This window comes from Ornithorhynchus anatinus, chromosome 2 (assembly GCF_004115215.2).
Source record: "Ornithorhynchus anatinus isolate Pmale09 chromosome 2, mOrnAna1.pri.v4, whole genome shotgun sequence".
NCBI classification, from domain to species: Eukaryota; Metazoa; Chordata; class Mammalia; order Monotremata; family Ornithorhynchidae; genus Ornithorhynchus; species Ornithorhynchus anatinus.
Window position 1 is genome coordinate 153093703 of NC_041729.1, and position 15855 is coordinate 153109557.

At 43.1% G+C, this 15855-nt stretch overlaps 1 protein-coding gene across 2 annotated transcripts in view; it reads right to left on the reverse strand.

Moving 5' to 3' along the window:
- Window positions 1-15855, reverse strand: part of NELL2 (neural EGFL like 2) — a 350325-nt gene that overhangs the window by 10745 nt on the left and 323725 nt on the right. For both annotated transcript variants that reach the window (XM_029058252.2, XM_029058251.2), the window contains exon 17: window positions 775-968. In XM_029058252.2, coding sequence (XP_028914085.1) covers window positions 775-968 — 194 coding nt within the window. The remainder of the gene's footprint in view (window positions 1-774; window positions 969-15855) is intronic.

Consider the following 15855-nt stretch of genomic DNA (forward strand, 5'->3'; position numbering starts at 1 on the left):
GACCCTGGGCAAGTCACTTAACGTTTCTATGCCTCAGTTACCTCATCTGCTCAATGAGATTAAATTATCTTCCCTTCAATTTAGGCTGTGAGCCCTATGAGGGACAAGGGCTGTGTCCGCCCTGATTATATTATATCCACCCCAGTGCTCACCAAGAAAAAGCACTTAGCAAATACATAAACAAATTTAAATGTAAATTTGGGATTGGCTTTCCTTAGCAGGTTGCTCTGCTTTTTTAAGGCTCGCTTACAAAAGACGTAGATACGGCAGTCACAGACCACTCGTCTTATTTTCAACTCCACTAGAAAGGGACTTCCCTGATAATGTTAATAATCCAGGAGAATCAATAAGTAGATGAAGGCAGAACAAATTAATGAGGGCCACGAAGCATATAGCCATCATAATCATTAATGGTATTTATTGAGTGCTTACCGTGTGCAGAACACTGTACTAGATGCTTGGGAATGTACAGTACAACAGAGTAAGATACCTTTACCTGCCCACAATGACCTTACAAATTTAGAGGTCTACCCACTATTCAGAGAAGAGATTTTTGAACACCTGATATAGGCATAGATCTTTCTATATCTTAACCCAGCCCAGGAGGACCTTCTGCTTTAAGAACTCCAACCAAATGCAAACAGCTTACAGAATAAAGATCTGTGACGACCGCCATATTCGTTCTCTTCAGTACCATTTCCTTTCCTGACCTTTTCCACAAACTCAACTTTTTCATTACCCTTTATCTATGGAAACAGTTTCATGGATACCAACCTGACAAGAGCACACGGAACACCTGTCATTGTCCAGCACCCATATCTGGCCGTTATGTTTGATTTTACCATCATGGATGCAGTCCCCAGTGCAGTTCTTCCCATGAGGGCAACGGCAGTCATAGCCACCATCCAAGTTAAAGCAAATGGTGTCATTGGCACAGCTGTGCCTTCCCATCCTGCATTCATCGATGTCTGCGGGGAACACAAGCACCAGGTTTCAGCACTGATCACTTGAACAAGAATAGCCCAATTGCAACCAGGACAGATGAATTCACCACCACAAAGAATTCAGCTGTAAGTTAGCTTGTGGTTCCAGGAAAAGAGGAATACATAATTGAAATGCTGAAATGTAACTGTGGGGCAATCTTCACTGCTGAAATGAAACAATGTCATGTTAAATTATGCTTGTTTTTTTTTTGGCATCACATAACCTATTCAGGTCAGAAGAATTATCCTAATTTGAAAAAAACACAATATGGCCACCAGTTGGCAAAAAAGCCAATTGGCTAAACTGATCATTTGGTCCTCCAAATCTTACATTTATTTTAAGCAGAAGTTCAGCCCTGGATGCAAAACAATACAATTAACTGGTCTTCCAAAACATTTCCTCCTCCTGTCTAGAAGAGTGGTTACAGTCAGGACTTCTTTATGTAGGTGATGGCATTTATGGAACTACAAGAGATAAAATTAACATTTCAAGATCCACTCTTTGCCTTTATTGTATCCCTCCTTTCTATATCAATCTCCAAGTCTGGCCTTATCTAAGCAGAGTTGGCCTCTGGGTAGCCATTACCTTCTCTTTCAAATCATAATTCTCTCTGAGAATCAGCCTGGGCTCGTGGATAGAGAACAGGCTTGGGAGTCAGAAGGATCTGGGTTCTAATCCAATTCTACCATGTTTCTGCTGTGTGACCTTGGGCAAGTCACTTAACTTCTCTGTGCCTCAGTTCCCTCATCCGTTAAATAGGGATTAGGAGCCTGAGCTCCATGGCGAACAGGAACTATGTCCAAACTGATTAACTTGCATCTACCCTAGCCTGGCACATAGCGCTAAACAAATACCACAAAAAAACCTCATTAGTTGCCAATTTCAGTAATAAATATTAATCAATCAATCAAATTTATTGAGTATTTATTGTGCACAGAGCACTGTACTAAGCTCTTGGGAGAGCACACTATAACTGAATGGGTAGAATGTTCCCTCTTCACAGTGAGCTTACTGTCTAGAGGGGAAAACAGACAATATATAGAAATATAAATTACACATAATGGACATGCGTTCTGTGGGACTGAGGGAGGGATAAATAAAGGACATAAATCAAAGAGTAAGGGCAACATAGAAGAGAGAATCAAAATGTTTGCAGGAGTACAGACCCACATACACAGAAGACATGGAGGGGAGGGGAAATAATTGAGAAAATGTTAGGCTAGACAGGGTAGGTCTCTTGGAGGAAATGTGATTTTTAGTAGGGCTCGAAAGATGTGGAGAGTGTGGTCTGACAGACATAAAGAGGGGGGTCATTCCTTGATGGAGGGAGGACAAAAGGAAGGAGTCAGAAAGACAGACAAAATCAAAGAATAATGATCAGGTTGACATTAGAGGAGTGAACTGTGTGCACTGGGATATAAGAAGCAGCATGGCTAAGGGGATAGAGCACGGACCTGGGAATCAGAAGGCCATGGGTTCTAATCCCAGCTCCACTACTTGTCTGCTGTGTGTCCTTGGGCAAGTCACTTCATTGCTTTGTGTCTCAGTCACCTCATCTGTAACATGGGGATTGAGACTGTGAGCCCCACGTGGGACAGGTACTGCATCCAACATGATTTGGTTGTATTCATTTATTGAGCACTTACTATGTGCGGAGAACTGTACTAAGTGCTTGGAATGTACAATTCAGCAACAGATAGAGACAATCCCTGCCCACTGATGGGCTTACAGTCTAATCGGGGGAGACAAACGGACAAAAACAGGACTAACTTAATCATGATAAATTGAATCAAGGGGATGTACACCTCATTAACAAAATAAATAGAGTAATAAAAAATATATACAAATGAGCACAGTGCTGAAGGGAGGAGAAGGGAGAGGGGTAGGAGCAGGGGGAAGTGGGGAAAGAGGGCTTAGCTGAGGGGAGGTGAAGGGGGGAAGGGAGAGGGAGCAGAGGGGGAGCAGAGAGGGAGCAGAGGGAAAAGGGGAAGCTCAGATAGGGAAGGCCTCTTAGTACTGTGCTTGGCACATAGTAACCACTTAAATACCACAATTATTATTATTATTATTAAATGAAGAATAGAAGGGGTCCCAGAACTGAGGCTTGAGTTAGGGGTATCACCTTTTGAACATTTAACAGAGACAAACACATTTTTAAAAAAAGTTCTCTTTTCTTAAAAAAATGTACAATTTGCTAGGAAATTTATCAAAGGCTAGTTATGTTCATTGGGAAAGATATGCTACACTCTAGCCCAAACAGATAACGTCACGTGAAATTCACATGTGTTACCCAAGGATTTCAAGTTCTAAGCACAATCTGAAGAGTGCTTAAGCCCCAAATCATCCATAGCCAGTAAAAACCAACAAAAACTATTTGATTTTGGCCTTTGACCTGACCACCACAACAACAGAGCTATCTTCCAGCTCAACAATGTATCTGCAGTCATTCTCTCTAGCCCAGCCTGGCTTGTTTGTATTCACGAGCATGAGTGCTTTCGAAAGAGAATCGCTTGGACACTTTGTCCGTTAACATACAGTAGCACATCTTTCCTGGCATTTGGGTGCTCATTGCTTCAATACAGATGGCTAAGAGGGAAAAACTATGTCCAACTGCCAATAAGAGATGCACTTGAGTTGTTTTTGCGGTAGTGGTGATGATTTGCATCCACATTGGCGTCATCAACATGTTGTATGCAAGAGAAACTTGTTCACGGCAAACTCGAAATGAAATATAAACCTCTGTTGACTTAAGGAAAACTACAAAAACTTGCACATCGCATGGGATTTCCTACAATATTCCCTAAGAACCTGTGCTATATCTTCCTTTATAGTGTTCCTTTATAAACAGGTTTCTCCATGTAATAAAAGTTGATTAATAGCACTGTGGCCAGATCATTTATCAACAAAAAACTCAGTACTTTCCTTTTCCACTAAGTAATTTGTTACAAACTTTGTTGCTTCCTCAATGAAAACTGTCAGCTAGCTACAGTGTTTTTAGATTAATGAAACAGTGAAAAATATCTGTGGGGCATACCATATTTAGAAGTTTCTTCTCCCAAAATGAATTCATTTGACTAATGTAAATACAGTTTCAATACTCTTCTTTCTCTGCCATCCTCATTTCTTACTAAACCCTACCCAATGCCGGATCTTGAGTTCTCTCTCATATGCACTCCCAAATTCCATTTTTTTTTTTTTTTACCAGTGAAGCTACAAATTGGGCACTTTTGTGTTAGAGTTAGGGACCAATAGTAATGAACCTCAGGTGTTTCCATTCACTAGAATGTATGCTCCCTGAGGTAAAGGAATGTTTCTATCAACTCTGTTGTGTTGGGGAAGCAGCATGGTCTAGTGAATAGAACATGGACCTGGGTGTCCGGATGACCTGTGTACTAAACCTGGTTCTGCCAATTGTCAACTACAGCGTGGCTCAGTGGAAAGAGCACGGGCTTTGGAGTCAGAGGTCATGAGTTCGAATCCTGGCTCCGCCACCTGTCAGCTGTGTGACTGTGTGCAAGTCACTTAACTTCTCTGTGCCTCAGTTATCTCATCTGTAAAATGGGGATTAAGACTGTGAGCCCCACGTGGGACAGCCTGATTCCCCTGTGTCTACCCCAGTGCTTAGAACAGTGCTCGGCACATAGTAAGCGCTTAACAAATACCAACATTATTATTATTATTAACTGCGTCACCTTGGGCAAGTCACTTCATATCTCTGGGCCTCAGTTCCTTCATCTGTAAAATGGGGATTAAGATGGTGAACCCCTGAACCCCATGTGAGACAGGGACTGTGTCTGCCCAATTTGAGTGTATCCACCCAGTGGCTTAGTACAGTGCCTGGAACATTAAGCAAGTGCTTAACAAATACCGCAGTTATTATCATTATTACTATTATGATTTTTAGACTTGCATAAGTGTTTAGTCCAGTGCTCTGCACAAAGAAAGATTTCACTAAAGACCATCAAAAGATTCATCAGTGGACGTGCGAGGACTCATCTTCTGGGCTCATGCATGTGCAGGACATTTATGGATGTATGCTTGTTCCTATGGGCCATTTGGAGATAAAATCCCATGAGAACAAAGTTGAAGCAGCTGCCCTAGTGGGTAGAGCCTGGGCCTGCGAGTCAGAAGGACCTGGGTTCTAATCCCAGCTCTGCCACCTGTTTACTGTATGACCTTGGGCAGGTCACTTTCCTTCTTTGGGCCTCAGTTACCTCATCTGTAAAATGGGGATGGAGACAGTAAGCCCCATGTGGGACAGGGACTGGGTCCAATCCAATTTGCTTGGATCCACCCCAGTGCTTAGGACGGTGCCTGGCACTTAGTAAGTGCTTAACAGATACCTTCATTACTAATGTATTGTGGAATGTAACCTGGGACAGAGCCTCTAGAAAGGGTGGACTCCAAAAGTAGGAGAGAGACAGTGGTAGAGATATTAAGGACCAGACCAACTTCCTCACTGACCTCCCTGCCTCTATTATTATATTCAAATGGCATTTGTTAAGTGTTTAACTATGTGCCAAGCACAGTATTAATCTCTGGGTTAGATACAAATTTATCAGGTTGGGCATAATCCCTGTTTCACATGGGGCTCACAGTCATAATCCCCATTGTACAGATGAGGTAACTGAGACCCAGAGGAATAAAGTGACTTGTCCCCAGTCATAGGGCAGACAAGTGACTGTGTCAGGATTAGAACGCAGGTTCTTCTGTTGTCCAGGTCCATGCTCTATACACTAGGCCCGGCTGTTTATTCCTCCCTGGCTGATGTCTGTGTTCATTCATTCATTAAATCATATTTATCGAGCACATACTGTGTGCAGAGCACTGTACTAAATGCTTAGAAAATAATAATAATGTTGGTATTTGTTAAGCACTTACTATGTGCCGAGCACTGTTCTAAGCGCTGGGGTAGACATAGGGGAATCAGGTTGTCCCACGTGGGGCTCACAGTCTTAATCCCCATTTTACAGATGAGGGAACTGAGGCACGGAGAAGTTAAGTGACTTGCCCACAGTCACACAGCCGACAAGTGGCAGAGCTGGGATTCGAACTCATGAGCCCTGACTCCAAAGCCCGTGCTCTTTCCACTGAGCCACGCTGCTTAAAGTACAATATAGCAAATAAAGAGAGACAATCCCTTCCCACAACAGGCAGAGTGGGGAGACAGATATCAATACAAGTAAACGAGCATCAGTATAAATAAATAGAATCATAGATGTGTACATATATTCATAAGTGCTATGGGGTGGGGAAAGGTGGGAAGAGCAAAAGAAACCAGTCAGGGGTTTTCACCAGTGGTTTTGCCATCTCTTTTCTACAAGAAGGAGCGTGGCTTAGTGGAAAGAGCACGGGCTTGGAATTCAGAGGTCATGGGTTCTAAACTTGGCTCTGCCACTTATCAGCTGTGTGACTTTGGACAAGTCACTAACCTTCTCTGTGCCTCAGTTACCTCATCTGTAAAATGGGGATTAAGACTGTGAGCCCCACATCGGACAACCTGATTACGTTGTATCTACCCCAGTGCTTAGAACAGTGCTTTGCACATAGTAAGTGCTTAACAAATACCATATTTCTTGCTTATTTGGCCAAGATTTTGTTAAGATCCTAGGTGTCTTTTGGATCTATTTCTCCTACTTTGGGATGCTAAGGATCATCTTAGTGATTATGAGTTGATGATGGGGACCCTGGCTGCAAAGTCATACTTCGCTATTTAGCTTTTCAATCCAATAAGGTTCAATTACTTTTTTCATGTTTTAGTAACACTATCCACCAGTGCCTTGAAAGTTCCAGTGAAGATTACTGGCTTCCACTGCAGTGAATCAAATCCTTAGAGATAATATCGCATTGCATATTATTCTATAATATGCTATTATAGAATATTTCATATTCTTTTCTTTGCAGCCATTGTTGGGGCAGATGAATTCATGAAAGTAGAGCTTTTACATTGGAAATGGGTATAGGATTATTAGTCATTCATTTAATGCTGGAACATTGGGAGAATAAAGGCTGAGGACTGTCTGTTGCAAATCCAGTTCCTGAGAATTGAACCACTGAGGCTGATGCATAGTCAAGGTGGGATAAGAAAAGGGCTTCGATCAACATAGTAGCAGTTTAGGAGGAAGGGCCAGATTCTAGAGAGGTTGTGAAGGTAGAACTGATAGAATTTAGTGACAGACTGAACATGCAAGTTGAATGAGAGGTGAATTGAGGCTGATGCCAAGTAATATTAGTATTACTCCCATAGCCCCTAGCTTGTGGAAATGTTTAACTGAGGCTATAATTTCTAAAACAATGTCTGTCCTGGGTTTGGAATCCAGAATCACTGATTCCTACCATCGAGAGAATCATGGTACTCTAGTAAAAAGCAGAGTGGCTCAGTGGAAAGAGCTCGGGCTAGAGAGTCAGAGGTAACGGATTCAAATCCCGACTCTGCTACTTGCCAGCTGTGTGACTGTGGGCAAGTCACTTCACTTCTCTGTGCCTCAGTTCCCTCATCTGTAAAATGGGGATGAAGACTGTGAGCCTCACGTGGGACAACCTCATTCTCCTGTATCTATCCCAGCACTTAGAACACTGTTCTGCATGTAGTAAGTGCTTAACAAATACCAACATTATTAAAAAAAAGTATAAGATAGAGTTAGGAGACTTGGGTTCTAAAGCTCAGTTCTGTCAGTTGTTATTGTGACTTTGGGCAAATCACCTGATTTCTCTGTATCTGTTTCCCCACCAGTGATATGGGGATTAAATACCTGTTTCCCAGTTCTTTAGACTGTAAACCCAATGTAGGACAGTGATTGACTGATTTGATTACATTGTATCTATCCCAGTGTTGGTAGATACTGCTACAGTTCTGGGCACATAGTAAGGACTTATATACACCACAATTACTACAATTCTTATTGTGAAACCTTGCTGTCCCTTTCTTATAAAAAAGAAGAGTATATTGACTTAATCAGAAAGATAATAGAAATATAAATATATAAAAATATAGAAAGAATTTCCACTGACAATCTTTCCAACACATTAACAATAGAGGCATTTGTTAGTGCCTATTATGTGCCAAGCACTTTACTAAGGGCTAGGGTAAATACAAGATTATCAGGAAAATGCATTCATGGCCAAGTGCATTACTTGTTAGTAAATGAATTCATGTGAGACTCAGAATAAGAGTTTTATGATGATTCTTATTTCCTGAGAAGCAGTATAGCCTAGGGGAAAGAGCATAGACGAGGGAGGCAGAAGGACCTGAGTTATAAGCTCAGCCTTGCCACTTGTCTGCTCTGTGATCTTGGGTAAGTCACTCAACTTCTCTGTGCCTCAGTCACCTCATCTGTAAAATGGGGATTAAGACTGTGAAGCCCCACGTGGGACATGGACTGTGTCCAACCTCATTATCTTGGATCTATCCCAGTGCTTAGTACAGTGCCTAGAAGTTACCTCATCTGTAAAATGGGGATTAAGACTGAGCCCCACGTGGGACAACCTGATTCCCTTGTGTCTACCCCAGCTCTTAGAACAGTGCTCTGCACATAGCAAGTGCTTAACAAATACCAACATTATTATTATTATTATTACAGTAAGTGCTAAACAAATGCCATAAAAAACCCCAAACTATAAGCATTTAAAGAAAATCTTTTTCTTGACCTATGTCTATTAAATCCTTACAGAGTGCTAAACCTGCCAATTAACCCACAAAAGACATGGTTTCTATTCTCATATTTTACATTCTACATCTCAGACTCACCAAATTGTTTGCCCGGTAGCCAAGGGAAACCAGTAAGACCCTTGATCAGGGAGGCAGGCAGAGGTAAGCTCATTATGGGCAAGGAAAGTGTCTGCTATTCTGTTGTATTGTACTCTCCCAAGTACTTAGTACAGTCTTTGATTCATTCAACATTTAGTACAATGCCAGAATTTGGTACAGTGCCTGGCACATAGTAAGTACCTGTTAACCCGTTTTGATGTCTGTCTTTCCCCCTTCTAGATTGTAAACCCGGTGTGGGCAGGGATTGTCTCTCTTTATTGCTGAATTGTACTTTCCAAGTCTTAGTACAGTGCTCTGCACAGAGTAAGTGCTCAATAACTATGATTGATTGAATGAATGAAGGAAGGAACAAAGAAATACCATAATTATTTCCTCTTTCATCAAGAAGCCCTTGGCACTGCTATTCCTTATCCTGCTATCACAAAGCACTTTTCCACTGGATGCAATTTTAGCACCCTGGGGATCAGTTATTTTCAAAACGTGATGTACAGCCTGTGGGATGGAAACAAAATCTCCACTGCAGGAGACGAATTGTGATCAAGACTTCAGTGTTGAGAATTTAGCAGTCTGCAACTCTGACTACGATAACAGGCAATACCTTGTCTGATCTTATATGAGCCATAAAATTGCTGTTCACTTTTCCTACTTGTTAAATGGAGATATTATGTTTTCATAAGTCTCCCTCAGGTCAAAGATGGAAGACACGATTTAAGGACCGAGTGTGACTCTGAAGGCTTTTAAAACCAATGTCACCTCAGCAACACAATCCTGACAGGCTGTTGCTGTATTAAAAAGGTGTCAGCACAGCAGGTAAAAATGCCTTCTTGACTCTTGTTTTGTTGTTTTATTTCTTTGCCATCACTTCTGATCATCAGTTGCTTGAGTGAGAAGGCTTTTCCTGTCATAGTTCAGTAAAATATGACCTGAAAAACCGGCCTGGGGGATGGTATTACTTGGGAAGACTTGGAATGGGAGCAAGACCCTGGAAACTCCTCACTCTAGGCTTCAAGGCTCTCCATCACCTTGCCCCTTCCTACCTCTCCTCCCTTCTCTCTTTCTACCGCCCACCCCGCACGCTCCGCTCCTCTGCCGCCCACCTCCTCGCCGTCCCTCGGTCTCGCCTATCCCGCCGTCGACCCCTGGGTCACGTCCTCCCGCGGTCCTGGAACGCCCTCCCTCCTCACCTCCGCCAAACTGATTCTCTTTCCCTCTTCAAAACCTTACTTAAAAATCACCTCCTCCAAGAGGCGTTCCCAGACTGAGCTCCTCTTCCCCCTCTACTCCCTCTGCCATCCCCCCTTTACCTCTCCGCAGCTAAAGCCTCATTTTCCCCTTTTCCCTCTGCTCCTCCACCTCTCCCTTCCCATCCCCACAGCACTGTACTCGTCCGCTCGACTGTATATATTTTCGTTACCCTATTTATTTTGTTAATGAATTGTACATCGCCTTGATTCTATTTAGTTGCCATTGTTTTTACGAGATGTTCTTCCCCTTGACGCTGTTTAGTGCCATTGTTCTTGTCTGTCCGTCTCCCCCGATTAGACTGTAAGCCCGTCAAACGGCAGGGACTGTCTCTATCTGTTGACTTGTTCATCCCAAGCGCTTAGTACAGTGCTCTGCACATAGTAAGCGCTCAATAAATACTATTGAATTGAATGAATGAATGAATGAAACTAGGAACTAGGACAAAGGCTAGGGCTAGGGGAAAGTAAAGTGATACATCATCTATGAATATTCAGGAAATAATCCCTAATCTGGGCTCCACCACTTGTCTGCTGTGTGACCTTGGACAAGTCACTTTATTTCTCTGTGCCTCCCTTACCTCATCTGTAAAATGGGGATTGAGACGGCGCCCCACATGGGTTAGGGACTATGTCCAACTGGATTTGCTTGTACCTACTCCATCACTAAGTACAGTGCCTGGCACATAGTAAGTGCTTAACAAATGCCATAATTATTATTATTGTTACTATTAAGAAAGGGGACATGGAGACAGTGAGTGCAGAGGACAGATGGTGGAAAATGAAGGGAAGAGGCGGGGTATGAAAGCTGGGGACATAAGGTGCTGGGTATTTTAAAAAAATTTAATGCACTTACTCTGTCCCAATCATTGCTATCTGACCGAGCACCCCCTCCCTATTTTCAAAGCACTTCTAAAACTAAATCTCCTTTATAAAACCTTCCCTGACTAATCTCTCCTTTTTTCATCCTTTTCATCCCAGATTATTAATCTCCTATGCACTTGGATCTGTACCCATTAAATTCACCTTATGTTAACCGCCTTATGCTCCCCATCCATTCCCCCCATATATATATAGTATATTTTGATTTTGGTCTCCTGAACTAGATCATAAGATCCTCGAAGAAAGGATCATCAGTCAATCAATCAATCAATCAATGGCATTCATTGAGTGCTTACTGTGTGCAGGGTTGGTATGCATGATCCCTGATCCCTGCCCACAGTGGGCTTACAGTTTAGGTGGGAGGACAGACAACCATAGAAATTCTTCATAATAAAATGATTTATAGATATGTACCTAAGTGCTCTGGGGCTGAGGGTAGGGCAATTGCCAAATGCCCAAAGTTCACAGATCCAAGTGAACTTCTCACTCAAGTGGCTTATGAATCAGAAGTGATGACAAAGAAAGAAGGGACAGAGAGCTGGGGAAAACAGGGCTTAATCGGGGAAAGCCTCTTGGAGGAAATGTGACTTAATAAGTCAGTCAATTGTATTTTTCAAGCACTTATTGTGTGCAGAGCACTGTACTTAGCACTTGGGAGAGTACAATATAACAATAACAGACACATTCCCTGCCCACAACTACCTTATAGTCTAGAAGATGAGCCTATGGTCTAGAGGACTATAAATAAGCCTTGCTAATAATCGTAGTTATTAGTAAGACTTTGAAGGTGGGGGGAGTGGCAGTCTGGCATATATGGAGAGGGAGAGAATTCCAGTCAGAGGGAAGAGGTGGGAAAGGGGTCGGCAGTGAGATAGATGAGACTGGGATAAAATGAGCATACTGGAACTAGAGAAGTAAAATGTGCAAGCTGAGCTGTAATAAGAGATCCAGTTAGGTAAAATAATCAATCCATCAATCAATCCATGGTATTTATTGATTTATCTGGCTTCTGTCCCCTCCACTCCACCAAAACTGCCCTCTCAAGTTACCAATGACCTCCTTCTTGCCAAATCCAATGGCTCCTTCTCGATCCTAAACCTCTTCAACATCTCAGATGTCTTTGACAATGTGGAACATCCCCTTCTCCTCACCGCATTATCCAAACCTTGGCTTCACAGACTCTGTCCTCTCCTGGTTCTTCTCTTATCTCTCTGTCCATTCATTCTCGGTCTCCTTCGCGGGCTCCTCCTCCTCCTCCCATCCACTAACTGTAGGGCTTCCAAGAGTGAGTTCTTGGTCTCCTTCTGTTCTCCATCTATACTCACTCGGTGAACTCATTCACTCCCATGGCTTCAACTATCATCCCTATGCAGATGACACCAAATCTACATCCCCTCCCCTGTTCTCTCTCCCACCCTCCAGGTTCGTATCTCCTCCTGCCTTCAGGACATCTCCACCTGGATGTCCTCCCGCCACCTAAAACTCAACATGTTCAAGACTGAGCTCCTCATCTCCCCCCACCCTAAACCTGTCCTCTCCTTAAATTTTCCGTCACAGTGGATGTCACTACCATCTTTCCCGTCTCGCAAACCTGCAACCTTGGTATCATCCTTGACTTTGCTCTCTCATTCACCCCACACATCCGATCCATAACCAAAACTTGCTGGTCTCACCTTCATAACATCGCCAAGATCCACCTTTTCCTCTCCTCTCAAACTGCTGCCTTGCTCGTACAATTTCTGGTCATATTCCGACTGGATTATTGCATCAGCCTCCTCTCTGATCTCCTATCCTCCTGTCTCTCCCTGCTTCAGTCTATACTTCACTCCTCTCCCCAGATCATCTTTCTACAGAAACGATCTGGGCATGTCACTTCCCTCCTCAAAAACCTCCAGTGCTTGCCTATCAACCTTCACATGAAGCAAAAACTCATTACTCTTGGCTTCAAAGCTCTCCATCCTTTCCCCCTCCTACCTCACCTCCCTTCTCTCTTTCTACTGCCCACCACGTGCACTCCACTCCTCTGCCTCTCACCTCCTTGTGGTCCCCCGTTCGCGCCTGTGCCGCCGTCGACCCCTGGAACATGTCCTACCACTGTCCTGGAATGCCCTCCCTCCTCACATCCACCAAACTAACTCTCTTTGCCTCTTCAAAGCCCTACTGAGAGCTCACCTCCTCCAGGAGGCCTTCCCAGACTGAGCCCTCCCTTTCCCTCTGCCCCTCCTCTCCTCCCTATCGCCCTACTCCCTCCCTATGCTCTACCCACTTCCCCACCCCACAGCCCTTTTGTGTGTTTGTATGTATTATTTCTCTATTTTATTAATGCATATATATCTATGATTCTATTTATCTATTTTGATGGTATTGATGCCTGACTACTTGTTTTGTTTTGCTGTCTGTCTCCCCCTTTTAGACTGTGAGCCCATTGTTGGGTGGAGATTGTCTCTGTTGCCGAATTGTACATTCCAAGCACTTAGTACAGTACTCTGCACACAGTAAGCGTTCAATAAATATGATTGAATGAATGAATGAATTTATTGAGTGCTTACAATGTGCAGAGCACTATATTTAAGTACTTGGGGCAGTACAATACAATAGAATTAGCAGACACTCACCTTGCCCACAGTAAGCTTACACCTAGAGGGAGCAGGGAATGAGGTTGAAGGGGGCAAACTGATTGAGTGCTTTAAGGCCTATGGGAAGAGTTTCTGTCCAATTCAAAGGTGGATCATGCCAACAATTCTATTGTATTGTACTCTCCTAAGTACTTAGTACTGGACTGGACACACAATAAGTGTTAAATAAGTATCGTTAACTGATACTGATACTAAAAAGCACACACAAGATATTCAGGTTGGTCACGGCCCCCAACGCACATGGGGCTCACAGTCCAGGTAGCAGGGGAAAGTTATTGAGAAGCAGTGTGGCTTAGTGGATAGAGCCTGAAAGTCAAAAGGAGTTGGGTTCTAATCCTGGGTCCACCACGCATCTGCTGTGCGACCTTCAGCAAGTCACTTAACTTCTCTGTGCCTTGGTCACCTCATCTGTAAAATGGGGATAAAGCTGTGAGCCCCATTTGAGACAGGGACTGTGTCTGACCTGATTAACTTCTATCTACCCTGGCATTTAGAACAGTGCTTGGTACATAGTAAGCACTTATCAAATACCATAATTATTATACTCATTGTTATTAATACTATTATTATTGAATTTTCATTTTACAGGTTAGGATACAGGTACAGAAGGGAAGTGATATCACACAGCAGACAAGTGACAGAAATGAGATTGGAACTCAGGTCCTCTTACTCCAACACCTGGGGTCTTTTCATTAGGTTGTTTAGTACTGTGGATCAGGAGAGCAATAAAGGTTCCATGGAGTTGGAAGAGGCAAGAAGAATAGACCTAGGGATGGTAAGTGAAATCAGATAGAGGAGTGAGAGGCAGGGGAAGAGAAGGGTTAAAGAGAAAGATGATGATGATGATGGTATTTGTTAAGCGCTTACTATGTCCCAAGGATTGTTCTAAGAGCTGGGGTAGTTACAAGGTAATCAGGTTTTCCCACCTGGGGCTCATAGTCTTAATCCCCATTTTACAGATAAGGCAACTGTGGCCCAGGGAAGTTAAGTGACTTGCCTAAAGTCATACAGCAGTCAAGCAGCAGAGGTGGGATTAGAACCAAGACCTCTGACTCCCAAGTCTGGGCTCTTTCCACCAAGCCACATTGCTTCTAGATACAACATGGGCCTGGGATTCAGAAGGATGTGAGTTCTAATCATGCTCTGCCACTTGTCTGCTGTGCGACCTTGGGCAAATCACTTCACTTCTCTGTGTTTCAGTTACCTCATCTGTAACAGGGGGATTGAGACTGTGAGCCCCAGGTGGGACAGAGTCTGTGTCCAACCCGATTTGCTTGTATCCACCCCAGTGCTTAGTACCTAGCTCATAGTGCTTAACAAACACCATAATAATTATTATTATGGAGAGAGGATGGAGATGGTTAGAAGGAGCAGGAAATAAACAGTAGAAGAAGAGAGATTAGAAGACTTGGGTTTAGCTGGGAAGAAGAGAGTACTGGACTCCCAACTATTTAGATTGTGAGCTCCATGTGGGATACGGGCTGTGTCCAACCTAATTACCTTGAAACTTCTCCAGAGTTTAGCACAGTTCTTGACCCATAGTAACCTCTGATTGTTATTAGAAAAGGAGGAATTGACTAGGGAGAGAAAATTCTGTGAATGCTAATAGTAGAATACCTTTATGCACTAAAATAATGTTTAATAATTTAAAAATATCATACAGAGGCATAAATTCGAAAATGAGGTCCCTACCCAGTGGAGCTGACTCTAGATTCATTCTTTGCACAGATGATACTAAAATAATCTTCATTCCACCAGCTCAGAATGAACTCACAAACTGATTTTCTGCACAGACCAACCAGGTGCCAGCTGGGATTGCAGATTTCAGGAGAAAGCAAATTTTGCCTTGACACACAGCTCCTCTGCTTACAGAGGGAGTCAAGGCTGTGTAAGAAGCTGCCTTTCCTCTAGGAGTCCTTCTCCAGTTGATTTCTAATCTCCCCAGTCTATATTCTCAACTTCCATTTCAGCACTTCCATGCTACCTAAACCTTGAAAGACCCATATCCTCCCCAGAGCATCAACTATATAATTTTTATAAACTCTATTTCTTCATTGTACTCATAACTTATTTTAGTGTCTTGTCTTCCCCTCTAGGCTGCAGAAAAACAGTGTGGCCAAGGAGAAAGATCATGGACCTGGGAGTCAGAGGAACTGTGTTCTAATCTCAGCTCTGTCCTTGTCTGCTGTGTGATCTTGGGTAAGTCATTTTACTTCTCTGAGTCTGTTTCCTCCTTTGCATAATGGGGATTCAATACCTGCTCTCCATCCTAATCAGACTGTGAGCCCCTTGTGGGACCTGATTATTTTGTGTCTACACTAGCGCTTAATAGAGGTTTTGACAC